This window comes from Bos grunniens, chromosome 1 (genome assembly GCF_055505025.1).
Source record: "Bos grunniens cultivar Pamir isolate PY7600 chromosome 1, Bosgru_T2T1.0, whole genome shotgun sequence".
NCBI classification, from domain to species: Eukaryota; Metazoa; Chordata; class Mammalia; order Artiodactyla; family Bovidae; genus Bos; species Bos grunniens.
In genome coordinates, this window is record NC_141165.1 from 58170548 (window position 1) to 58198350 (window position 27803).

The 27803-nt window shown below is 40.9% G+C and overlaps 1 protein-coding gene and 1 pseudogene across 5 annotated transcripts in view; one reads left to right on the forward strand and one right to left on the reverse strand.

Moving 5' to 3' along the window:
* GOLIM4 (golgi integral membrane protein 4) overlaps positions 1–23900 on the reverse strand; it is an 84117-nt gene extending 60217 nt beyond the window's left edge. For all 4 annotated transcript variants that reach the window (XM_086318307.1, XM_086318299.1, XM_086318290.1 and 1 more), the window contains exon 1: positions 23060–23900. In XM_086318307.1, the coding sequence (XP_086174433.1) occupies positions 23060–23246 (187 nt within the window). In that variant the 5' untranslated portion in view covers positions 23247–23900. The remainder of the gene's footprint in view (positions 1–23059) is intronic.
* Positions 23359–25896, forward strand: LOC147379486 (uncharacterized; annotated as a pseudogene). The gene has a single exon (XR_015133316.1). The product of XR_015133316.1 is annotated as an uncharacterized LOC147379486 (transcript).
* Positions 25897–27803: the final 1907 nt, after the last annotated feature.

Consider the following 27803-nt stretch of genomic DNA (forward strand, 5'->3'; position numbering starts at 1 on the left):
AACATAATTACTCAAAAACTCTTTTTGGAGTCTCATTTATTATTATACATAATTCTGGGACTTCCCTGGTATCTCAGTTGGTAAAGAATCCACATGCAATGCAGGAGATCCCAGTTTGATTCCTGGACTGGGAAGATCCAGTGGAGAAAAGACAGGCTACCAACTCCAGTACTCTTGGGCTTCCTTGGTAGCTCAGCTGGTACAGTTTCCACCTGCAAAGCAGGAGACCCTGGTTCAATTCCTGGGTTGGGAAGATCCCCTGGAGAAGGGAAAGGCTACCCACTTCAGTATTCTGGCCTGGAGAATTCCATGGACTATACAGTCCATGGGGCTCAGAGTCGGACATGACTGAGTGACTTTCACTTTCACATACATAATTCTATCTAGTGCGGTAATTGGGCATTCAAGCCACAGCAAAATTAGATGAAGCAACTTTAAGGAGATGGAGACAGAAGGACTACCCTAACAAACTGGTAACACTGAAGAATGCTATAAACATAATTATTACTCAGAGAACTAATCCCAAAGGTACACTGATTGAAGGCTGAAGTACGGGCAACTGTCTATATGCGATGACAACCATATATTATGAAATTAAATTTCCTGTATTTTTAGTCAATTCAGCAAGGTGATCTTTAACAATATATAACTTTAAAATATACGTAACTAAATAATTTACCATTTCTACTTCTGTAGAACAAGCTTCCTGACTTTGTGTTGTTCAGAAAATACTGTTTCTTTCCTTCTTACATTCTGAGCATGCTAAAAGAAACACAATATTATATAGCACAAAATAACATGCTGAACCTAAGACATAAAGAAGACCTTCTATTGTGAAGCCTCTCCCAATTTTCACCCTGCCTCCCACCCTGCCATCTCCTCCTCTTTTACTTTACTTGTTCTCATATGGCACACACCAGAGTCTGCCCTTCATCACTAAAAGGACTCCTGGGCGGGTAAAGACCATGTCTTATTTGGTTTGTAACTTCAGAGCATCTAGCACAGTGCCTTCTACATAAGGTAACTGAGAAAATAATAAACTGATGAAATTTATGTTCAGTACACCAAATTTTAGAAACAGTGATACATGTAAAAACAACTTCCCATATGAAATGGTTAAAATAAAACTTTCAGGGCTCAAAAAGGGAAACTTTTTTTTTTTTTCAAATAATGATCTACTATATTTATCAAATAAAATTTATCATTTATCAAATAATGATCTACTATATTTCAGGCATTGTTCTAAGCCCAAGGATTATAAAACACTGGACATGAAATGTCAGTTTTTTGAATTCAAGGGTCTCATACTCTCATAAAGGAAGACAGACAGACAAGATACAATTAACAAGGAGACACAATATGGGATTTCAGAGGTCATTAGTGTAAATAATGAGAGAGAAAGTACTTGGGTGGATGAACTCTCATCACTGTTCAGCTATTCCCTTATCAAGGAAGAGACCCAGCTATGACTTTTAAACACTGCTCAGAGGTTAAAAAAAATGAAACACGCAGGCTTCTCAAAAGTAACCAATGCAATTCTCATGGGCTGCTATAGTAGCCAGCCTTCCAGATGGCTCCCTATGACACCCCCAACCTCCTGGTAATCATACCCTTGTGTACTCTGCTCCAACACTGTACCAGGGATGTGACTAATAGCATCCAATACAAGTGGATTAGGTTACAAAAGACTGGCTTCTGTGTTGGGCTCTTCCTCTGTTAGATCCCTCACTGTGTGGAGGATGCCACATCAGGAGGACACTTGGGCAATCTATGGAAGGGCATTCCCTTGCGAAAATGGAGGTATCTCACCAATAGTGAGAAGCTGAAGCCTGCCAGCAGCTTCCTCCTGAGTCAACTGCAGCCCAGCCAACTGTCTGGGTCCAGCAATTCGTGACCCTCAGGAAAATGTGTGGAATAGTTAATGGTTACATGTGTTTGTTACATGAAAGTAGTAAGTTTGGGGATAATTTGTTATGGAGTAAACAAAGCCAACACAGCTGCCTTTGTAGGAGCTGACATCAAAGCTGAGGCCTGAATAAAAAATGTCAGTCAATGATGAAGAGATTCTCAGGGAAGAAGCAACCAGATAAGACAGAATAGCAGGTTTAAAGACTCTGAGAAGGCTGTGAGCTTGGAGGGTCACTGCAACAGCTAAAAGGCCCATGTGGTCGGAACTTGTTGGTACAACTAAGTGGTAATAGAAAAGTTCCTCTACAGAGAAATGGAAAATAACATTACCTAACTTATATTTTACAAAGAATAATCTTTATAAACTACTGAGCTACCACGTGGGAGGTAAGGGTGGAAGCAAGAAAACCAGGTAGAAGCCTACTGCAATCAGCCCAATCAAGAGAGGACAGTGAATCAGACTAGGACGTTAGAAATAGTACAGATTAGTAAGAGGCAGGATATGTATTTTGAAAGTAGGGTCAACACAACTATAAAAAATAATCCATGTAGTCCACACCATGCCAGTAGGTGTTTTGAGTGACCTGGATAACACCAGAACAGACCTAGAAAGAGGGGAAATTAGATATAATCGAATGAGACACAATTCAAAGTTCAAGACATAATTCTGGGTATGATAGTTAAAAAACTGTAATTTCTTGCAGTTAAAATGCTATGGGGCCTGGTAAGACTCTTCTCTTTACAAAATAATTACTCAGAAATGTTCTTTTCGGTGTCTGTTCCAATTGATGCCAATCAGACTTTTTTTTTTTTTTTTTAGTACTTAAGCAATTAGCAGAGTTAAAAAATAAATAAAAAGAGATGAAGGAAAACTAAAGCCAGATTTTCTTTCCACATTAACGTAGTCCCAAAGGAACAAAGTTAATAACAAGAAGTATTTCTTTAAGTTAAAGAATAAATACACGGTAACTGGCCAATTATTCACTGGTTTCATAGAGTATTAGTTTCACTAACCGGCGCTTAACAAGAATCGACATGTTCCTACTCTGAAAACTTTCTGAGCAGGCATTGTTCATAAAAAGTACAGAAATAAACTTGTAGGGAAAAAAAAAAAAAACAAAACTACCTCTTCTTACTGCTTTTTCTAGTGTAAGCACAAAAAGCATGTCAGGACGACTCACAGGAAATTAACCATTTCCAAATTAAGGCCATTATTTGTGTACCGAGGGACCAGCCTTCAGCTTCCCTTTTTTAGCAAAAAATTCTAATATTCTCAAGCTGAAACATGAGAAATCAAGCTTTAAAAAGTAAAAATATAAATAAACTGCTACTAGGATTATATAACTAAAGACCAGTATCAAGTCAGACACGACTGAGCGACTGAACTGAACTGAACTGAGTATCATTCGTAAGTGATTAGACATATACACACACATACATACAATCATACACAATCTCACATTAAATGGAAGGAATTAGTAAATACGCAGGGCTTCCCTGGTGGTTCACTGGTTAAGAGTCTGCCTGGCAAAGCAGGGGACACTAGTTCAATCCCTGGTCTGAAGATCCCACACACTGTGGAGCAACTAAGCCCACGTGCTGCAACTGCAGAGCGCGTGCTCCAGGGCCCCAAAGCCACAGCTATTGCGCCCATGTGCTGCAACCACTGCAAGAGGAGTCACCGCAACGAGAGGTCCACATGCTGTGACTAGAGCAGCCCCAACTCACTGGAGGACAGCCTGCACAGCAAGGAAGACCCAGCACAGCCAGAGACAACTAACTAAATAAAAATTATTTAAAAATTAAGAAAATATGCAACTTGAAAAATGCTTCAAATTAGATATATCTATTAAAAATATAGAAAGAAAAACAGCAAGACTGACAAAAAGGCTATCTATTTCTCTCAATTTTCTGTAGTTTTCCCCCAAAGCCTTGGGTATAAAAATATAAAGCCTTGGGTATAAAAAGATATAGTTGCCACAGTAGGTGCTAGAACCTTCAAATAAATACTAGTGACATAATTTTTCATTTAATATTTTTAAAGAAAAGAATCTCCGTGGATATATAATGAATATTTTTTTAAAAGCCAAGCATTATTTGAATATCTACAAGAAGTCTACAAAGAATTTTAAATGCCCAAACTTATCCATGGGTCCATGTTCTAAATTGTTCTAGCTTTTTAAAAAACCACTTATAAACTAGTATGTAAGACTGAATCCTGTATTTTATCACATCTGCTTTTGCTGCTAAAATCACCATATTAAACACTGAAATACTTCAGCAGAGAAGGTCTACTAATTCTATGTCACTGAAAGAGCAGTCATAAAAACCTAACAGATAAGCCTTCAGCTTTAAAGGATACTTCATTTACGTTCTATCTCTTAATGACAGCACCTATAAAATTATATCCTCTGAGAAAGTCTGTGGACAGCAGGTGCTTCAGAAAAGTTTGTTGACTGAAGAAAAAAGGAACATATTTATCTATTGCCTTTTGTTTATAATTTCTGCTACATGTCTTTTCATTATGAACTCATACCTTTTGCCTAGAAAACCAAATGATTAAAACCATGTTTTTTGTTGTTGTTTAGTTGCTAAGTTATGTCTGATTCTTTATGTTAATCAATGTTAATTTTTGAAAAAGTCTATGTCAAATCACCATAAAATGTTTCTTCAAATGAAAGAAGCTTTCTTCTTTTATCTCACACTGTACCAATTTTGAAATTGACTCTGGTAGATGGGGTCATCACTCCGAATTCTTTAACCTTCTATACTGTAATTATATACCCACACCCTGCCAACCACAGAGTAGTGCTTACTGTTGTGGGCAGAGAACTCTTCCGCCCCCCAGTCCATCAGTGTTGGGACAGACCATGCATCTTGCTTGGCCAATGAGGTGACAAAAGGAGTGAGCCAGTTCCAAGTTTGTCTACCCCTTACGTTCAGATAAATCAGGCCGGGTGAAGTCCAGGCCACAATGTTCAAATCACAGACAAGCAGTAAGCATGAATATGTCTGCTCTTTTAAGTAACAGTCTTTTGAACTGTTAGAAAACAAAAAAATACTGATGTTCAGTATCTTTATATGGCTACTCATGTAACATTAGTTGCATCAAATCACACCTGTTTGGATTACCTATCCTAAATTCATAACAGTAATTTTCCTTGACTATCTTCTGTTTCAGAAAACAGAATCATAAATCTTTTCAACTAAAAAAAATTAAAGAAAATGTCATGGAAAGACATTTGTTCTATGTAGTCTAATTTTCAGAAATAAACTATAATATATTGAATGGGCTATATTTTAAGAAACCCAAGTTACAATTTTTTAATCTCAGATGTCTCTACTAAGCAATTCTCTAAGTGAACTGAAGGTATTTCCCTAAATACCTGATAAGATTCCAGAACCACCCATATGGTTTTTTGAGCAGTTTCTGAATAGCTTCCCTTTGAAACTTCACAGGTGTAAACTAAGTAGTGTTGGGGACGGGAGCCAGTATAAATCACTAAAAATCTGAAATTACAGAAGAGTTTAGTATACACAAGCTTATTACTTTTGAATACTAATACTTCTAGGGCCTGCCTGAATCACAAGATAGGAAATATCTGTTACTTCTGTGGCTAGGAGGATATACTCCTCAGTGATTTAGAAATCTATTCTTTTAAAAAACTAGGTTGGATTTTGGTTAACATAAATATCTTATTAATTTTTTTCTATCATAATTTGTACAAAGACAAACTGTAGCATAGCACAACACAAGTTCTATTATGACAAGTTATAAAAGTAACATTAATGAATGTTCATGAATCAATTCCAAGAACATCATTGCCTTTTTAGCCATTTATATGTAATAAAGCAAACTCTAGTGTGAAAACTGTGTAGTAATAAATTGCTGAGCATGTCACTACAAATAATTCTTATTTTCATTATTGTTCACTTAAGCTAGCATCTCAGAATTTTAAAATGACATTATTCTAGTCTAGAAATATTCTTAACGCTAGTTCAACCACACACCAGATATCTGAGTTAACTCTATAACACTCCTCTCAAATGCTTAGCTATCCTCTGGACACTTCTAGTGAGAGGCAATGTTCCCAAATCAAGGGATTGTGAACATGTTTCAGGAAATTAGCAAAAAGGAAGAATCGGGCCTGATGTAATTTTATGTTTTTAAATAAATTACTTTAAAATGACCCTTTTACACAGTACAAATGGAAAAAGAATGTATCAGAAGAGCAGAAATGATGGTGAACAGAGAAAAGATAAGCCAGCTCACATCTGGACAGATCCCTAGGCAGCTTATCCTTATCCTTGGCTGAACAATGACACCAATGCTTGCATTTTGAATGTTAAGTTTTAGTTGCTTTTATTTTTGGTCATATTTTTTAATTTGTAGTGGTAATAGTCCAGTGCATACAGATAGGATGCATAAGGATATTAAATTAGCACTAACACAGTCAAGGCTATGGTTTTTCCTGTGGTCATGTATGGATGTGAGAGTTGGACTGTGAAGAAGGCTGAGCACCGAAGAATTGATGCTTTTGAACTGTGGTGTTGGAAAAGACTCTTGAGAGTCCCTTGGACTGCAAGGAGATCCAACCAGTCCATTCTGAAGGAGATCAGCCCTGGGATTTCTTTGGAAGGAATGATGCTAAAGCTGAAACTCCAGTACTTTGGCCAACTCATGCAAAGAGTTGACTCACTGGAAAAGACTGATGCTGGGAGGGATTGGGGGCAGGAGGAGAAGGGGACAACAGAGGATGAGATGGCTGGATGGCATCACTGACTCGACGGACATGAGTCTGGGTGAACTCCGGGAGTTAGGTGATGGACAGGGAGGCCTGGCGTGCTGAGATTCATGGGGTCACGAAGAGTTGGACACGACTGAGCGACTGATCTGATCTGAATAGAGGAGAAATAATAAAATAACAACTTGGCAAATGCACTCAAAACAGACTTTAAGCTATAGTCATTGAGGACATTAAGTACTTACTAACTCTTAAAAAAAAAAAGTCAAAAGGAACTAGAGCATTCATAGCAGCAGACCTATTACTCAAATGCTTATCAATCACAGAATGGATAAATTGTGATAGACTTATAAGATGGCATACTAAAAGAAGTGCGCAATCTATAACTACATGTAATAGCTTGGATGAATCTCACAATGTTAAGAAAAAGAACTGTTTGATTCATTTGTTTGATTTCATTGATGTAAAATATAAAAACAGGCAAAATCAATTCATAGCAATTATCCTTAGGGAGTGAGGAACAGTTCATGACTGCAAGGGGCTCAAGGAAACTTCTGGGATGCTGGTGGTGTTGCATTTTGATCAGGTTGCTGGTTATACAATGAGATACAATATGCAACTAATTTTAGACTAATATACATTTGTGACAAAATAAAATACAATGTTATTTTGAATATGTTAAAAATTATTTTCTTAAATAATTCAGAGACAACTAATGGTCAGTATCACTTAAAATGAGAAAATAATTTTAGCCTTTATATATCATGAACATTAACTGTATTATCTTTAAAATTACCTTTATTATATGACCACTATAACACACAAAGCTAAATTTTTATTTGCATAAAGTCACCTCTGTACATATGCCATGCAAGAAGGAGGAAAAATAAACTCCTAGAGGAGTTTGTGAGATTGTCTGGTACAATGAAAAGGTTTTGAGAATTAGAAGAAAAATTGGGCAACACTTTATAAAGTATTGATAATAAAGAAAAAATATGGTTAGAACCGTGGGTATTAGCTGACACATTCCAGATTTTCCACCAACAAGCTGTGTGACCTCTGTCAGGTCAACACCATCCAACAGAAATACATATGAACCACATTTTCAATCTTTAGAGTTCTGCAGCCACATTTTAAAAAGTACAAAGTATACATGCATTGCAATAATATCTAATAATTAATAATTATTAATATCTAATAATTCAATAATATCTAACATGACCCAAGAGTTAATCGAAATATAGTACCACCAAAACGATAAAGCTGTGCTTAACTGAAAAATATTTCACAGTGCTTCAGCTTTAAATTTTAAGTTTAAATAAATTAAAATATGAAATTCCACTCAGTCACACACTTTCAGTGCTTTTTCCACACAGCACCAGTGGCTACCACACAGGATGGCACAGTTGTCAGGTCATTTGATCTCTCTGAGGCTTGCCTTTTTCATTGATAAACGAAATAAGTTATTCGAGAGGAAGAATTCCAGTGGAAATTTTGCCAACTGAAGCCCGCATGCCCCACTCAAAGTGCAAGCCACACAAGAATACAGACCAGGGTCAAGAGATCCTATGACTTCTCAAACAGTCTGAAATCTAGATGTTTACATAAAATATCTTTCTTTTTTCCATGTAGGCAACTACCTTGAAATTTTTCTGGGCACTGTGTGGGCCAAACCAAAACATATCCATATGTTTCTCTTTGCAACCTGGTTTCTACAAGCATTCTTTCCTGCTTTTCCAATCTGTGACTTATTTAGGAGTGATTTGGCTTCTACATCTGGAAGCTAAAAAACACAGCTGGAGAACCAGTTGACCGGAGAACTTCAAAGCCCCCCTGTACAGAGCCTGTGGTGAAAGTTCCATACCAGGATCTGGGTGTGGGCTTCAGTTCAGTTCACTCACTCAGTCGTGTCTGACTCTTTAAGACCCCATGAACTGCAGCACGCCAGGCCTCGCTGTCCATCACCAACTCCCGGAGTTCACCCAAACTCATGTACATCGAGTCGGTGATGCCATCCAGCCATCTCATCCTCTGTCGTTCCCTTCTCCTCCTGCCCCCAATCCCTCCCAGCATCAGGGTCTTTTCCAATGAGTCAACTCTTCGCATGAGGTGGCCAAAGTATTGGAGTTTCAGCTTTAGCATCAGTCCTTCCAAAGAACACCCAGGACTGATCTCCTTTAGTTTACCCCCGTCTATACCCCAAGTTGCAGAGGAGTCTGAGAAAGAACCATCCAAAGGTAAGGGACTGTTTAAGCCCCTAATTTTGGACCAAGGACAATGTGCCAGAGAGAGATGAGAAGTGTGGGGGAGCCAAGTTCACCACGGTGACTATCACTCTTATTACCGTGGGATCCAATCCTATGGAGCCTGCCTCCATCCTCCGGGCACTTGTGATGCAGAAAGGAGCAAGGGAAACATGCCACTGAGTAAGTGGAAAGCTGCAGAGTGGAGCAGGAAGTGGGAGCATGAGCAGCCAGCAGTACCTTCCGTGGACCCAGAGATGGGAAGTGATGGGGGATGGCAGGTGGGCCCCAAAGAGACAAGTTCTCAAGTCAAGCTGAGTCACCATCTGGGGCTATTCTTAATTCTGAGGAGCCAAAGTCAGAAACTCTATTTTGTGAATAGATACTGTCAAAACCTCCTTTTATTAAGAGTTCCAGGGTGATGTAGATTTGGAAACTGAGGATTAGTAAAAGCCTTGAATTAGGATTCAAGTAATTTGAGCATTAATCCCAAGTGTGTCACTGTCTTGCTGTGTGATTTGTTTCCCCAAATTTAAAATGAAAATAATTGTTGCATATTGCTTTAAATATCATGACTATAAAGCAATCTGAAAAGCCTAAATTTCTCACGTGATTACAAGACATTCTTTTATTATTTACTAAGCAATTACTAATGGGTTTTGCAGGTGACTCAGTGGTAAAGAATCTTCCTGCCAATGCAGAAGACACAGGTTCGATCCCTGGGTTGGGAAGATCCTCTGGAGAAGGAAATGGCAACCTACTCCAATATTCTTGCTTGGGAAATCCCATGGACAGAGGAGCCTAATGGGGTACAGTTCCTGGGGTCACAAAAAGAGTTGGACACAATGTAAAGACTAAACAGCAACAAGCAATTACTAGTAGATTGTAGGAATGCAATTTATGAAATGTCATTTAAATCTCTAATCAGGATTCTTACACTTAAGGGGGGTGGTAGGGATTTGGGCTTTAGAGGAACAGCATTGAGCATTGACAACCCCATTACAAACAGGGCCACTTTCCAGAGGATTCATGAGGCAGAGCCAGAGGAGGTAAAATTCCAAGATGGACTTAAAAAAACCTCAGAAGGAGGAATTTGCCCTAAAGCAGTAGTTCTTAACCTTTTTCAGGTCACTGATGCTTTGAGGATCTGATAAAAGCTATGACTTCTGTCTTGGAAAAAGGCACATATACAAAATTGACATAAATTTTCAGAAAGTTCATGGACCTCCTACTGATCCTAAATTGAAAACGCCACCCTTGAGGAAGAGGGGGTCACAGACAAGACACACAACATAGTCTCAGGACTGAGTTGTCGCCTGGTAGGAAGCAGTTTTGAGACCAGCTGGAGGCCTACCCTAAAAACTAAGCAGTCTTTCTTTAAAAGCTCAGCCTCTGCTCAAAGTATTGCTACTGTTGGACCCTCAGATGAAGACTTCTTGGAGGCTAAAAACAGGGCCTCACATGTACTCATAAATACCATCATTCTAGCTAACTGGGTTAGTAGCTACTGTTTCCTTGGGTGGTATCAACAGAAAAGAGCATCCTCTGGCTTAATCCATATGGACCCTAACCAACCTGAGTAGCAAAAGGTAAATAAGAAAAACACAACATGCAGACCATTAAGTCTCCCTAAGAACTACACTGTACTCTATAGAACACATAGGGAATTTTCTATGTGTTCGGACACAGAACGAAGACCATATGTCTCAAGGGACTTCAATCTATGAGGGTATCACTAAGACATGAGGCCCACAGCAACCTAGCCTAACAGTGAGGATCATGGCAGCAAACTGGTACCCACACAGATAGCAGTAGAGGCAGGAAGATCATCACTGATTGCTAGATACTGAACGGCAACTTCTCACTTACAAGAATGGAAGCTCCCCTTGATTTTTAAGTGAAGCATGACTTCAAACATTTGGACAAAGTATTCTCTATCCACTTCCTGATGATCCCACCTCTTATAGAAATGTGTTTAGGAAAGTACAATGAAGTAAAATGGAAAATAGAAATATTCAACTCAAGTATCTTTAATTACTAAAGTATGTTTGGAAGAGTGAGGCCACAGTATGAATTTGAAATTTCAATTGTTCATAACATTTAATGATGTTTTCATAATGTGCCTATATGCTCTGTTTTTTAATTTTATCAATAGCACAAAAGAATATCTCATGTATTATAATATATAAAACTTGACTTTCAAAATAGGAATGAATGAACAAGTTGAAATTACTATTCATGCAACTAATGTTCTTTTTTTAAATCAAAGATACCTCTCTTTATAAAACCAGTTGAACTCCATTAAAAATATGTATCTTCTGACTATCAAATAATAAGGTCTTCACAAGGGCTGCAGGCTATATAAAGTCAAAAGGAACACATTCAGAAGCAAGTGAAAATACCATATGGACAAACACATTCTACTGCATTCCTATCTACTAACCAATGAAATACAGTCTTTTGCAGAAATGTGAAATTTTCACAAATTGTCAATGGATTTTGAAACTCCCTAAGGACAGGATGGCTTCAACTTTGAGATTTCCCCTAACAGCTCCTAGTTAGGTTTATACTTCAGAGAGTTACCTGGAAATCTCTTTTAATTTGAATTCTTCCTGGTCAGATAGTTTAAAGACCAGATAATTTCCCTCTGAGGTGCCATGATTTCAAATGTCATTTTTTACTATGTCAAATTAAATGGTAAATCACATTTTAATATACAGTAAAGCATTTTTTACAAAATTACAATTACACTGGGTAATCCAAGAATATAATTTAGTACAGTACCTGGTACACAGCAAGTACTCAAAGATGACTTTGGTAAGGATATTTCCAACAATGACAATGACATTCTTACATTGTGGGAGGCAGCTACTAAGATGGCCCCAGATGATCCTTGCATTCTGTTATTCTTACCCTTGAGCACAGGCTAAATTTGGTGACTCAACAGTAATGAACAGAATAGGGCAGGAAGTCGTGAGTTATACCTTCAAGATTAGGTTATTAAAATACTTTCGTACTCACCTTGGGTTCATACACACTCTCTCCCTGGCTGTTGCCCTTCGATCTCTTGCCCTGAGGGAAGCCAGCTACTCTGTTGAAAGCTCCAGGTTGGAACTATGGAAATTCCTATGGAAAGCCCTGGAAGAGTAAGACTAGAATTGGATCTTCTGAGGCCTGCCAGCAACCACATTAGTGAATTCTGAGGCAGATTCTCCAGTCCTGGTCAAATTTTGGGATAACTACAACCCTGATTCTCTGGTGGCTCAGATGGTAAAGAATCCGCCTACAATGCGGAAGACGTGGGTTTGATCCCTGGGTTGGGAGGATACCCTGAATTAGGCATGGCAAACCACTGCAGTATTCTTGTCTGGAGAATTCCATGGACAGAGAAGATTGGTGAGCTACAGTCCAAGGGATCATAAAGAGGCAGACATGACTGAGTGACTAAGCACAGCACAGTACACACAACCCTGATCAGAAGTTTGACTCCAACATCCTGAGAGATCTTGAATCACTCAGCTAAGTCAATTCCTTTCCAGCAAAAGCTGTGATAGTATTTGTTGTTCAAAATCAACTCAGTCTGGGGGTAATTTGCTATTCAGCAGGATAACTAATCCAGATTTTGGAAGCAGAGTGCTGCCATGACAGAAATCTAAATGGTGGTAGTGGCTATGGAACTGTGTAGTGGGCCTAAGAAGACCATGAGTCAAAGTGTAAACTCTCGAACACACTGTTAACAGAACTTCGGACTTTGAAGAGATTTCTAATAAGGGCATGAATGAAAGTGAAGAAAATCTTATTGGAAACTAGAAATTACGTAGTGGCAGAAGGTTTAACAATACTGACACTGAACATGTAGTTACGTGACCTGCAGATTTGTGCAGTTAGATGAGATGTTTTAAAAGCACCAAATGAACTGTGTGATTTAGCTGAGGAGATTTCCCAGCAAAGTACTGAAGAGGCTACCTGGTTTCTTCTTGCTGTTTAGGGAAACCTGTGAGAAGATAAATTGGGGGAGGGATCACTAAACGAAAAAAAGACAAGACTTGAAGGTTTTGAAGATTCTCTACTGCTAAGTCACTTCAGTTGTGTCCGATTCTGTGCGACCCCATAGACGGCAGCCCACCAGGCTCCGCTGTCCCTGGGATTCTCCAGGCAAGAACACTGGAGCGGGTTGCCATTTCCTTCTCCAATGCAGGAAAGTGAAAAGTGAAAGTGAAGTCGCTCAGTCATGTCTGACTCTTAGCGACCCCATGGACTGCAGCCCACCAGGCTCCCCCATCCATGGAATTTTCCAGGCAAGAGTACTGGAGTGGGGTGCCATTGCCTTCTTAGTAATGCTAAAATCAAGAAATCGTTTCCAACCAAAGATCATTTCTAGGGAACTGTCTGAAAAAAAGTGTGAAGTGAGGTCAAGGTTGTAGCTTCTGAAATCCTTTTGGTAAGCCCTGGGAAATGTGGCATGTCAGAATATTATTCAATCAGGCTATAAGACCTCCTACAACTTTTAAGGGTGTGACTCACAGGTCCTCTTAGGTGCGAGTTTCCTTAATCAAGCTCACCTAACACACGTTCTCTCAACAGGGTTTTGCTAAGTTAAAGGGCACTGTCTCTCCCTTGTTTTTGCAGGAACCCAAGGTAGAGAAGGAATCATCTCTAAGATGGGTGTGCTTTTTGACTAACAAGAGTAAACCTCAATAAGCTTCATGGGAGACCCACAAAAGTTTGAGAGGATTTTATCAGAAGAAACACTGCCAGTTTTGACTGGAAGGAATGGAGAGGGTCCTAAATGAAAAAACACCATCAATCCCCAACTTTGTACAGGCAAGAAACAGGCCGAGAAAACTCAGCTGTAAACACATACCACCCCTTCATGAATAGGAAGGATAACTCAATACTCCACAGGGGAGAATCAAGAACCATGAAGGATTATTCCCAGGCCTGAACCTAGTTGAAGAACATCTGCCTAACTGGATTTCAGAATTTACATGGACCAGCAACTCCTACATACCTCGTACTTTGTGCTTTTTTTGAATAAGAAGATGTAGGTATCTTATGCCTGCCCCACTGTTGTATGTTGCTTGAGTTGAGGTTTAGTTTCACAGATCCATCAATGAAGAGGAACTAAACTTGAGAAGTTATATCTGAGGAACTATTTCCAAGGAGTCGTACCCACACCCAGATAAGATGACTTCTGGATTTTGAGCTGACACTTACCTATAAGGAGGATTTTTTTTTTTCATTTTCTAATAAAAGTGATGTTTGACATCAGTACCATTTAACATGTTTTTCAGAAAAAAAAATCTCTATAAAGGATATAAAATCCTTTTTAAAATCTCTAAATATTTGTTATGAGGTTGAGAGGTCAATGACATAGGAAGTATAGATTTATAATACTAAATCTCACTAACGTAAAGCTTAATAAACTGTTCTACACTAATCAAACTAAATAACCAATTTATCAACTTCCCATTTTTAATCTATATTTGGAATATTTTATAGTATCATAGCTATTGTCTCAGAGAAGGCAATGGCAACCCACTCCAGTACTCTTGCCTGGAAAATCCCATGGACAGAGGAGCCTGGTGGGCTGCAGTCCATGGGGTCGCTAGGAGTCAGACACGACTGAGCGACTTCACTTTCACTTTTCACTTTCATGCATTGGAGAAGGAAATGGCAACCCGCTCCAGTGTTCTTGCCTGGAGAATCCCAGGGACGCGGGAGCCTGGTGGGCTGCTGTCTATGGGCTCGCACAGAGTTGGACACGACTGAAGTGAATTAGTAGCAGCAGCAGCAGCAACTATTGTCTAGAGCATATAAGCAATGTCAAAGTTCTCTTACATAGCTTGAGTTGTAGATTTTTTGTTTTTTTAAACATTCCACTTAAAAAAGAGGCTTTAAATGAAATGTGAAATAGGAAATGAAATGTTTGACTCTCCTAAAATGATAATATATTTTTCTTAAATTCACTTATTCTCAAAGGAAAGGAAATGGTGTCATTCAAATGTTCTAAATGCCTCATCCTTCAGAGTGACAGCACATCTTTCTATTCATTACCTATCATATTATGACATTTTATATATGAAAAATAGCTAAACCAATATTTTTTAAAATGTCACACTATTATAACAAGCAATTTATTTCATGCCTGCATCCCTCCAGGCTATGAGTCTATTTAGTGAGGCTTATTAGCGTAGGGCAATGGCTGGCATGTCCTCTGGAAAAGCACCCATAAGCCAATAAAAACAAAGAACACAAGTGTGCCATTCAGAACTACAGAGCATTGTTTAAAAATAGCAACACCCATTTCAGCTCAAACTGCAATGAGGGTGCTGCTGGTCTCCAGGGGCTGCAGGGTGCAGCCCTGGAGGAATGCTATGTGGCTCTGGAAGTCAGTGTATGTGGACTCTGGGCTCAGCCTGAGACACATACTTAGTGACTCTTCCTCTTCCAAACTGTTTTCTTAACTGTAAAATTCAGTGTCGGTATCACAAAGTGATTTGATCTATTCCTAAATATTATTTAGGAATAATTATTATTTAGGAAATAATTATCATTATTTCATGCATGCAAAACCTGTACAGGTACTATGAGATGCCAAATGTTCACTTTTTCCCCTATAATAAACTTCTATAAGGGAAACTTTACATTACTACCTTGTAAATGAAAAATCTGACTTACATGGCATCAATGGGCAGTAATTGTAAAATTTAAATGCACTAAAACAAGAAAATGATTATTAAAGTCTAGCTATTAGGCTGTTTGGTTGCCTGAAGTCTGCTCTCTTTAAGAAAAACAAATGAGCAGCTATATCAACGAGAGCTTCTAGAATCAAACTGAGAGTTGCTCCTTGATTTGTCAAGAAAACACTGAAAGGGAATTCAAAAAAACAGCCATTTCTCATGTGATTCTATGTTATTTCAAGCAGCATGTGCAGACCACCTAAAATCAACTCAAGAATCAACTAAAATCACGCTCTGTAACTGCACCAAATGCCCTATACTCTGGAGATGCTGTATCAAATAATCAGACTTGTTACTTCTGATTCTAAATTTTATCTTAAATCCTCACACGACCCACCTAACCCACTTTCTCCAAACCATTAATATCACCATGAGACACTAAAGTAATTTTGAGGGCAATGTAGTACTGTGGAAAGAACCCAGGCTACAAAGTCACATTAGGGTTCCAAATTCAGATTCATTAGATTCGACCTTGATGCTGGAAAGTTAATTAACCCTCTGAGCCTCAGATTGCTCCTTCACACCACAGTGCTTGGTTCAGTGCTAGTGAGAAAATGCAAGTATCATGTTTAGCACAGCCCCTGAATGTGGGAGAAAGAAATGGTACGTACTTCACATAATTTAATTTTTTCGGGGAAATTTCCAAATTTCTGTCAAAATAAATTCGCTTTAATGGCTTGAAAGACAAAATACAGTTGGCCATTTTTATTTTAAAGTACAGTTATATTATGCATAACTTTCACTTCCAAACAAAGCTACAAAACCCACAAACCACTGACTGGCAAGAGTAGCAAAAACATTTTGTCCTCAGTGATAAAATAAGAACACTGAGTTGTCAAAATGAAAAACAGCAACACTTAGTTGCTACCATGTACAGCATTCTCAGGTCCTTTCTTACCAAAAAAGGGTCAAAACGGTACAAAAGACAGAGTGAGAGCGTCTTAAATCAAATAAAAGTTTCAGCCAAGTTGAGCATATGGCTCCAAAAAGAGCCATTAGACCACAGCTAATAACTGTTACCTTCCAGATGTAATACGGTGGGCAAATGAAATGAAAAGCAGCCAATGCTAATACTATAACAGCAAGTCCTGGTTTCCTAGTAAATGTCATAGTAACACACGCTGGGATTCATGCCAGTCACATTCAATGTATTATTTCTAGTCCATGCAAGTGTGCAAAATAGACATTGCTAACCTCAGGGCACTATGAAGAAACCAAAGTTCACCTGTGTGAACAGAGGTTACCTGTGTGCTCAAGATCACTCCATTGGTAAACACCGGAGTTGTATTCAAACAATATCTGATGCCAAACCCACACCCCCTTCACTATTCCCTATTCTTTTCTTTTTAGGACATGGAGGTGTGGGCAGGAATCTTCTCCAATGTTCTGAAATGTCATCAACTGATGTTAGTCCCCTTCCCTCTCTTTCTCTCTTCCATCTTCTGGTTCCTCTCAAATCCTCTCTGCACTTTGGTACTCTCAGCTTCAGTCTTCATTCTCAAACTCCCAATTCACCCATTCCTTAAGTCTCTAAAACCTAGTCTTATGTCCACGCTCTTGGTGAGGCAAAAGGAATTTTAAAAGCTCAAGGTAAGGTTTCCAATCTATGTGGATGTAGTCAACTGTACAACATACTTGAGACTTAAAAGGCTCACTCACCCCTTATACATGGAATCTAAAAAGAAACGATACAAATGAACTTACTTATAAAATAGAAAGAGACTCACAGACAGAGAACAAACTTACTGGTGCCGGTGGTGCATGGGGTTGTGGGGGGAAGGAATGGTGGGGAAGAGATAGTTAGGGAGTTTCCAAAGGTCGTGTACACAGTGCTGTATTTAAAATGGATAATCAACAAGGACCTACGGTATAGCACATGGAACTCTGCTCGATGTTACCTGGAAGCCTGGACAGGAGGGGAATTTAAGGGAGAGTGATACATGCGTATGTGTGGCTGAGGCCCTTTGCTGTTCACCTGAAGCTGTCAAAACATTGTTAATCAGATGCTTCGCTGTTGTTGTTCACTCAGTCATGTCTGACTTTGCCACCCCACGGACTGCAGCACACTAGGCATTAGCTTTACCCCAATACAAAATAAAAAGTTACAGCAAAACAAAGGCTCACAGATAATGGGCGATTCTCTTCCCTAGTCAACCAATATTGGCGAGTTCCATTACAGGGATGACCAAGGCAGGTATAACGTGCAGAACCAAACATATCCGTACATGTCACATATATTCAACAGAAGTCTTAATTGAGTCATATTTTCCAAAGTTTTATCTTTTATTCAGGGAATGAATTTTAAGGCAGGATTTTATATACAAATAAAACTGACTGAACTTAAAAAGTTGTCATTTCTATTCCATTTTTTAAATAGAACAGAATTAAACAAAAACAGCCTGATAAATTTCACCTTTTAACTGCAAGATGTATGTACTTCAGTGAAAATGTCCATTTAATAGACAATATCTGTTTGCTGTTTAGTCGTCAAGTTGTGTCTCTTTTGCGACCCCATAGACTATAGCCCACAAGACTGCTCTGTCCATGGGATTCCCCAGGCAAGAATACTGGAGTGGGTTGCCATTTCCTACTCCAGGGGATCTTCCTGACTGAGGGATGGGACCCACGTCTCCTGCATCTCCTGCACTGGCAGGCAGATTCTTTAACAGTGTGCTGCCACCTGGGAAGGTGAATCCAAGATCACCAGCTGATTAAAAAAAGAAAAATATAGCAAGACATCAAATCCAAGCACTCTGACTCCTCAGCCCACATCCACTACATTTCACTGCCCACCTTATATAAGCATATTCATCAGCAGAGAGCCAATACCACATAGGTATAGACCTACTATTTATTGAGCACCTATCATGCCAAGCACCTGGCACTGGAGATGAAAGAACAACAGAAAGAAGAACCAACACACACAAAAAATCTGGCCCTTAGCTGAAGGACACTTTTTTATTCTTTAAAGCAGATTCAGGGGAGGTCAAAAAAAAGTTGCCAGAAACAGTATGCTTTCATGCTCAGGTAAATGGGTCATCCCGTGTCTCAGGGGAACACCATGCAAAGGGCAACTAACTTAAATAACCATGTCAGCCTTAAGCACCAAACCTGTTTATTTTAAATAACTGTCACACACTGATCTGAATAGAAGACAACATATGAACCTTTTCTTGATGGTTTCTGGTCATCACTGGGAAGACCAAGAGCACTGCAATAATGTAATACAGTGTTTTAAGAACTAGCGACTGTTTGACCCTACTTAAAAAAATTTTTTTTTTACATAGTTCATCCCTCTCCCCGAAGAAGGCAATGGCATCCCACTCCGGTACTCTTGCCTGGAAAATCCCATGGATGGAGGAGCCTGGTGGGCTGCAGTCCATGGGGTCGCTAAGAGTCGGACACGACTGAGCGACTTCCCTTTCACTTTTCACTTTCCTGCATTGGAGAAGGAAATGGCAACCCACTCCAGTGTTCTTGCCTGGAGAATCCCAGGGACGGGGCAGCCTGGTGGACTGCCGTCTCTGGGGTCGCACAGAGTCGGACATGACTGAAGCGACTTAGCAGCAACACATCCCTCTCCCAGATCTTATTGCACAAGGTTACTCCTATCTCTGGCTATCACTCCCTCTCCTAATCTGACATAATATACAGTTAATTAGTAACCAGACTTGAATTCTAACTTTAAATTATCAGGGAGGGTCCCTTCTCCAGAGTAAAGTACTTGGATTTACGCCAGTCTACCTATTTTCTTTGATGTGCATTTAGGTACAAAAAAGGAGCTAATTATAAAAACAAATTCTGTGAATTTCAAAATTTTACCCATGGCAACCGTGGGAAGAAAAAGAGGTCAAATCTCTTGAACAGAAACCATAATGATAACAAAAACTAATCGTGAATGAACAGTACCTACTATGTGCTAGGTATGTGCTAGAAGCTTCATTTGCTGTTGTTTAGTTGCTAAGTCGTGTCTGACTCTTTTGTAACTCTATGGACTGTAGACCCCAGGCTCCTTGGTCCATGGGATTTCCCAGGCAAGGATCCTGGAGTGGGTTGCCTTTTCTGCCTCTGAGGGATCTATGTGACCCAGGGATCTGTGTTGGCAGATGGATTCTTTACCACTGAGCCACCAGGGAAGCCCAGAAGCTTCATAGGTATTAATTATTTTATCCTTATAGTATTTTATGAAATAGGCCATTCTAATCTCCATTATATAAATAAGAAAAATGAGGCCCAAGATCACACAAAAAGTTCCAGGGCTAGAATTTGAATCACATGCTTGGGTTAAAAGAAAAAAAAAGTCAAATGTCTTTTCAGCCAAGCCAGTGAAGTCAATGTGTGAATCAGCTCAGTCTCAAGACTACAGAGCTGTGGTTCTCAACCTTGGCTGCGCACTGCAATCACCTGGGGAGATTGCCAGTAGGTTTCCACCCCCACAGATTGTGACTTAATAGGCCCGGGAGCTGCCCAGGTGATTCTAATGGGCAGTCAAAGCTCATATACGCCTTATAGACAGAAAATGGTGGGTGGCCCGAAAAGTGTTTTTTTCTTTATTTTTAAGTTACCTAAACACTGAGCTAATCAAAGGTTGTTACTACTGCCTCTGCCACCAGAGGTAACCTCTGCTCTTCTCCTCAATATAATTAAGGAATATTATGGGTAGAAGACAGAGAGGCTAGGCTGGCAGACACAGACATTTGTTTTTAGTGGAGGGGGCATTGCTAAGTCTTGAACTTTCACCACATCACCCCCACCATTTCCTACTTATGAGACTGTTTGACTCCAAAATGCACTGGGAGTTAGACTTAACCTACTTCTAGAATAATGTCTAGTGCACAACCCATTATTAAACTGAAGATGACCCAAATATGTTCATTTAACAAATGACACCTTCAGATTACATGGCCAAACTAAAAGTTTTTCAACCAGCATTCTTTTTTTTTTTTTTTTTTGCCACTCATAATTAACTGATTTTAATCCAAACCAGGTCAAGAGATCTCACATAGCTAAACAAGTCTAATGTCCTAAAAACAAATCTATGCTGGTCATACATAGCACTGCCAAGTAAAATGTCATCTGTCATTGGAAAAGGGAAGAAAAGCTGCCTGCCATCAAAGAATCTTCATTAAATGGCCTGCAGATGTGAAATTAAAAATAAAATGCCACAGAATAGAAGTGTGAAAAAAGAAAAACTACAGAAGAAGAAACTGTAATCTGAGTGGGAAATAATTCTTCACACACAATCATATTGAATTGCTGCAGCACCACAATTCAAAAGGAAATACCAAAAGGGTAAATTAAGAAATGGACTGTAAGGTCACTCATTCAAACTGGCTACAACATTTTTTTTTTCCATCTCCTGCAGCAAAGCAACTGCTATGCACTATAATGGTCTTGGATACCAAGTACTACCCCTCTTCCCCACAAATAAAAGGAGAAAAGACACTGAGCCTGATCTTCTAAATAGAATACTGCAAATAAAGGCTACGACTCAGATATTGGGACCTCCTCAGTCAATGAGTTCCACTGCTGGGAATTAAGGCAAATGTGGTGCTTGGGTTAAATATTTCACTGTTGTTACTTGGGCTTTTTCAAAAAAGCAGACAGGGAAATGAAATCTAAGAAAGCAAACAAAAGTGCTTGGAACTAGTTTTCTTACCACAGTTAATTTTTGTTTGTTGAGTGAATAAATAAATACATTGACCCTCCCTCAGGGTCAGACACTGTGCAGTGCTGAGGGTGTTTTGGTGAACTATTGACAGCACCTGCTCTCGAGTCTCCTGAACTAAAAGAACAAGGCACCAACCTTCTACCATCCACCATCCACCCTTCCTATCACAAGTGTGAAAACGCAGTCCTGCCAGTGTACTCCTAAATGGCAAATACTTCCCTAGGTCTAACTGCACTGAACTTCACCAGGAAAGCACTAGTGTCTTCTAAGTAAATAAATAAATATCCTTACTGTGCAAACCAACAGTAACTCATGGGTAAATTTCAACACATTTTACAGAAAAAAACTTTTTAACCTAAGGCTGAATCAAAACAGATTTTCGTTTTGAAATAAACTCAGCTCACATATTTTCATTGCCTGTGGTGACACAGCTTCAGTAAGCTAAAAATACTTCCTTTACTTCTAAACTGGGAAAAACAAATAAGACCAAGAATCAGCTGTGGATCATTTTCTTATTTTTTTTTTTAACTAGAGAGAACATTCAAAATAGCTAAGTCCTGAAAAGACATCTGTTTTATATTTGTATAAATACACAGTGACAGAAACCAGCCATGCAGCTTGTATCTTCCTAGTGATGTGAAATAAGCTCTATTTGCATTATCAGCACAGACTGTCAACATTTCACTACTCACAGCCCTTTACTATTATTACTTGTTCTGGTTAGGGAGAGGGCTGCATGAGTGCTGAAAACCAACCAAGAGTACAAGAAAAAGCTTTCAAAAAATATGTACAGGATGACGCTGCTCTTAACAAGGCCACCTGGTTCTGAATTTGCAGTCGCGCATCTTTTATGTGCCTGAAATTTACATTAAATAGGATTCTAAAATAGAAGTATAGGAGCTTAAGTCATTCTGCAGGTCTTGCTCACATTGTGCTTGCTGTGTATTTGGCGAAGTGAAAAACCAGGTTTCTCCTCTTGAGCTTCTCAAGGCTAACTGTAACACACACACACAGACACACACACACACCTACACCCAACCACCCCCCTTCTGGGATAAACTAAAAGTTAATTAGGAAAACAATTCAACCTTTTAAAAAATTTTTTCCAAAAACATACCTGCAGGATGTTGAACAGTAGTGTGGACTTTCCCCAACACATTGAACATCTCTAAAGTCACACTACCGAGTTAGCAGAAATAAGATACTAGCAAGTGTAGGCTACATTCAACTAGGGCATTAGTTCGGACCACTGGGTCAGGCTTAATTTCCTTGGGGGAAAAACAGCAGAGTTTGAGAAGTCTCGGCCAAACTGCCCATTTCTTAGGCTACTGACAAAGTCAGCTGAAAAGCAAATACCTAGAAACCAGAAAACCAAGCTCCTCCGGATGCGCTGCAGAGCGGAGGCAGGGATCCTGGTCTGTCTGCCTAGATGGCTGCTGGGACTTTTGACAAATGACAAGTGCTGGGGTAAGAGACTCAGCGTGCACCCGCCCATCCCATCGCCCAGTGGGACATGGGTTGTGCTGCCAATTTCAAATGTAACCGCCGGAGGAAGCCGGACGGTGAAGAGGTGTCATCTCCTCTGACACTCCGGGATCCGGAGGCCCGGAGGGGCTGCCTCTGCTGTCCCTGAAGGTCAGAGGTGGCAGCGCCCGCAGGGCCAACGGCTCGCCAAAGCCACTTTTCCAGCCAGGGCGGGAGGCGCGGGGCAAACTTGGCCACTGGCCGCGCGCATCCCGTTAACCGTACCTTGTAACTGGGCGGAAAGGGACTCCTGGTGCTGCTGGTACTTGAGCGCCACCGCCTCGGCTTTCCGCAGCTGCGTCTGCAGCTCGTAGTAGAGCATCGCGCCATAGAGAAAGCCGAACACCACGGTTAGCAGCAGCAGCGTCTGGAAGATCCGCTTCTGCTTTCGGGAGCACATCCCGTTTCCCATAGTCCCGCCTGGGCCCCGCGCCGCGGCCGTCCGCGCCGCCGCCGTGCCTTCCTCCCCTCGGCCCAAGCAAGCGCCTCAACAGCAGCCGCCGAAGGAGGTGGCCGAACGCAGCATGAGGAGGAGACGCGAGACACAAAAGCCGGGCCGGAGGGGAAGTGGCGCCCGCTCAGCCCCCGCGCGCCGCGGGGCGCGCAGCCATCGACGCCGCCGAGGTGGCCGCCGCCGCCGCCAAACTTTTGCGAGGCTGAGTCTCCGCGAGTGCCCGGGCCCGGGAGGGGGCCCTCCGCATACTTTCCGGCGGTCTGTCCTCGCGCCGGTCCCCAGACGCCGCCTGCCTCTCTCCCTCCTGCCCACTTTTTGGCCCGGCTGCCCCCGGCGGCGCTCGGAGTCCCGCCCCGGCCGCTCCCCGCCCCCTCGCGGTGGCTCCCACTGCGCGACTGTGGCCACCAAAAGGAGGGGGTGCGGCCCCAACAAAGGGAGCAGGACTCCAGGCAGCCTCTCGGCGCGCGGCTCGCGGGGGTGAGTAGCTGGGTGGGCGACCGGCTATCCCGGCCGAGTTTGGGGGGGTACCGCGGGCCGGTGTCACTGACGGGACTGCCGAACCTCGGCGGCCGCCGCCTCCCACCCAACTTACGTGTCACCCACGGCCCCGCTATTTTGGCCAACGGGATTCCGGGAGGAAGTCCCACTCGGGCTCCCCGCTCATTGGGCCGGTCAGAGCCGCCGTTCCCTCCCTTCGGGGAGGCAGTACCGGGCTCGATTGGACGCCCGCTTTGTCCGTCCGACCCCTGGGCCGCGCCCTCCCTCGAGCTCCTGGTCGGGCGAAGGGCTCCTTGGGCAGCCTGGCCGCCTGGCGCCGGGTTACGCCCACGTGGAGTGCGGGTGATGGGGAGAGGCCGTGGAGCCAGCCGCAGGGAGGTTGGGGTGAGCGAGAGGCGAGTCCCGGTTGGCGTCTGGGAGAGAGACGGTGTGTGTGTGTGCGCGCGCGTGGAAGGGTATCTGTGATCCTGCACTTGGAAAGCACGTGGGGAGAGGAATACAGTGTATGAAGTGGGAGAGAGTGAGTGGGAACAACCGTGTACTCTCCACAGAGCACCTTTCCTTCTTTCCCTGTCCAGTGGGCAGATGCGGCAGGCACACGTAGCTAAATGACCACAGTTTTATTGTAAACCAGAGATGCCTTGCCTACTGAGTCTTGCCCCATCTCGTGTCCTAGCGCATCCCCACAGGTGGCAGGGCACTAGTCCGGAGACTCGAGCATGCTACGGTGATAGACTTAGCGCTCAACTGCCTACGTGGGTTGGGGAAGTCATCTTGTCTTTGGCAGAGGGAAAGAAATGATCTCATGTTTTTCTCCTGGCTGCAAACAGAATAATTTAAAAACAAATCTTAGAGGCTGAAATGAGTATGCATTCATTTTGTCATATGTATTGGTTTTATTGGTGGCAAAAAATACATCAGTTACATTGCTAAGTTGCATTTTAAAGGCCAATAAGATTCCCTATGTAAAAAAACAAGTAAAACAAACATAATAACTACAAACCTCTTCAGAGAAAATCCATAGCACATTTATTCTAAGTTCTTGAAGGGAAAGAAAATTGAGTTTATGCATAACTGATAATTTTGCTTTTGCTCTTGACCTAAATTCTAAAAAAGTAAATTATTTCTCAGAAGCCTTAGTAATGTAATTTATGACACACTGCATAATTTTTGAGATACTTTAACCAGATTTTAGTCACCACTGTCAATAATAGCCAGTGAGTGCTCAAACAGAGTAGATCTGTTTAGCCACAACTACTGCTTAAGGACAGCCCCTGTGCAGAAAATTTTTTAGGTGGGCTCTGATATTAAAAGCCATAAAATAAACCGAATTTACAATCTAGCTAGTCTGTGAGCTTCCCTGGTGGCTCAGATGGTAAATAATCTGCCTGCAATGCAGGAGAACCAGCTTTGATCCCTGGGTCAGAAAGATCCCCTGCAGGAGGGCATGGCAACCCACTCCAGGACTTTTGCCTGGAGAATCCCATAGACAGAGGAGCCTGGTGGGCTACAGTCCATAGGGTCTCACAGAGTCAGACACCACTGAAGCGACTAAGCAGCAGCAGCCTGTGATGTTAATACTAGGGTGAAAACTCAGTGTGCCTGACTTGTGCTTTTCCCTAATAAATGATAACTTACATTATTTTTAAAATGCTTTTATTTATAAATATACTATCTTATCACCGCCAGGTTAAATATTTGCTTCACATATTGGTAAATAAAGCAAAGCTTATCAAAGTATTGTGATAGGTCTAGAACCTTCTAGAAAACTAGGAGCACAACAGGATCATAATCCAGGTCAGAACCCTGTCCTTTCCATCTCTTTCTCCTATAGAAGCCATGTTCTCATTGTTTTGAAACAAGTTATATTAACAGATTTTATCTGGTCCATTAGAGTAAGAACCTAATTTAAAGAGAAAAAGATCCAAAGTTTCAGTGTTTCGTCCTGTCATGCAAATATTAGGTAGGCGTACTTGTTTTTGAATCTACCATGTTTAAATCTACAGTGTTTAAATTTCATTCTTTCAATGTGACTCTTGAGACTGAAAACTGAGACTGGATAATTCCTGCGACCTTGTCAGAATTCCTCATAACTAAAAATTCCGTACCATTGTCAGTGTGCAATTTGTTAAACAAACTTTTCCTCCAAAAAAACTACCTAAACTGCTCTGGAACAAATTAAGTTTTATAGCAACAATCCTGGCCCATACATGAATAGATAATTATCCTGGCCACAAAAGAAAAAGAAACTGTATAGAGAGTTGGAAAATTATTGCTCATATATTACACAGTATGCAATATTTGGTTGTTTTTCAAAATCTTTGGAAAATTCCTCTGCTTCCAGAATATATGATTACCCATTTTAAACCTCTGATTTCTTCCCCAAGTCTTATTTCTGACTGCAAAGGTATTCTTTGCCTAAAGCTGCTGGCTGACTCTACAGAATATAATAAATGTAGGTCATAAAACACAACTCAATATTTTAGTCATAAAATTTGAAAGAGAACAAAAATTATTACGTGAACTTATCCATTATTTCAAATTCAAGAAGGGTATGTAGAAGTACATAAAATCACTAATGGCAGTGTCTTTATAGTATTACTTTTCCAAGGTGAAGTGTGCTGCTAGTTTCTTAAAAATATCAGTGTAGAGCTTTTCAAAGGCCAGTATTGGGGAAGCTATTCAAGGCCTATAAATTGAATTTACATAACTCTGCCTTTAGGTAGAGCTATTCATATTGGTCTTGCTAGGTCTATTGGAGGAGGAAATGGCAACCCACTCCAGTGTTCTTGCCTGGAGAATCCCAGGGACGTCGGGGCCTGTTGGGCTGCCGTCTATGGGGTCGCACAGAGTCGGACACAACTGAAGCGACTTAGCAGCAGCAGCAGGTCTGTTGTAAGTTCTACTTTGTTTTTGTTTCTTTCAATTCAGTTCAGTCTGTCAGTGTGCGACCCCATGAACCACAGCACGCCAGGCCTCCCTGTCCATCACCAACACCAACTCCCGAAGTTCACCCAAACTCATGTCCATCGAGTCAGTGATTCCAGCCAGCCATCTCATCCTCTGTCATCCCCTTCTCCTCCTGCCCCCAATCCTTCCCAGAATCAGGGTCTTTTCCAATGAGTCAACTCTTTGCATGAAGTAGCCAAAGTATTGGAGTCTCAGCTTCAACATCAGTCCTTCCAATGAACACCCAGGACTGATCTCCTTTAGGATGGACTGATTGGATCTCCTTGCAGTCCAAGGGACTCTCAGGCGTCTTCTCCAACACCACAGTTCAAAAGCATCAATTCTTCAGCACTCATCCTTCTTCACAGTCCAACTCTCACATCCATAGATAACCACTGGAAAAACCATAGCCTTGACTAGATGGACCTTTGCTGACAAAGTAATGTCTCTGCTTTTTAATATGCTATCTAGGTTGGTCATAACTTTCCTTCCAAAGAGTAAGCATCTTTTAATTTCATGGCTGCAATCAACATCTGCAGTGATTTTTGAGCCCCAAAAAATAGTCTGACACTGTTTCCCCATCTATTTGCCATGAAGTGATGGGACCAGATGCCATGATCTTAGTTTTCATTTAAAAATAGTATTATATAATTATATTTTTATATGCCATATATTTAATATGAATAATTTCAAATTGTAAATCTAGAGGGATTCCACGAAGTTAATGTTTTATTCCTAAAACTGGAAGAAATTCAAGAGATTCAAGATCTTATATTTGAGAAGGGCTAGCACCCTTCTTATTTAACTTATATGCAGAGTACATCATGAGAAATGCTGGGCTGGAAGAAGCACAAGCTGGAATCAAGATTGCTGGGAGAAATATCAATAGCCTCAGATATGCAGATGACACCACCCTTATGGCAGAAAGTGAAGAGGAACTAAAAAGCTTCTTGATGAAAGTGAAAAAGGAGAGTGAAAAAGTTGGCTTAAAGCTCAACATTCAGAAAATGAAGATCATCGCATCTGGTCCCATCACTTCATGGGAAATAGATGGGGAAACAGTGGAAA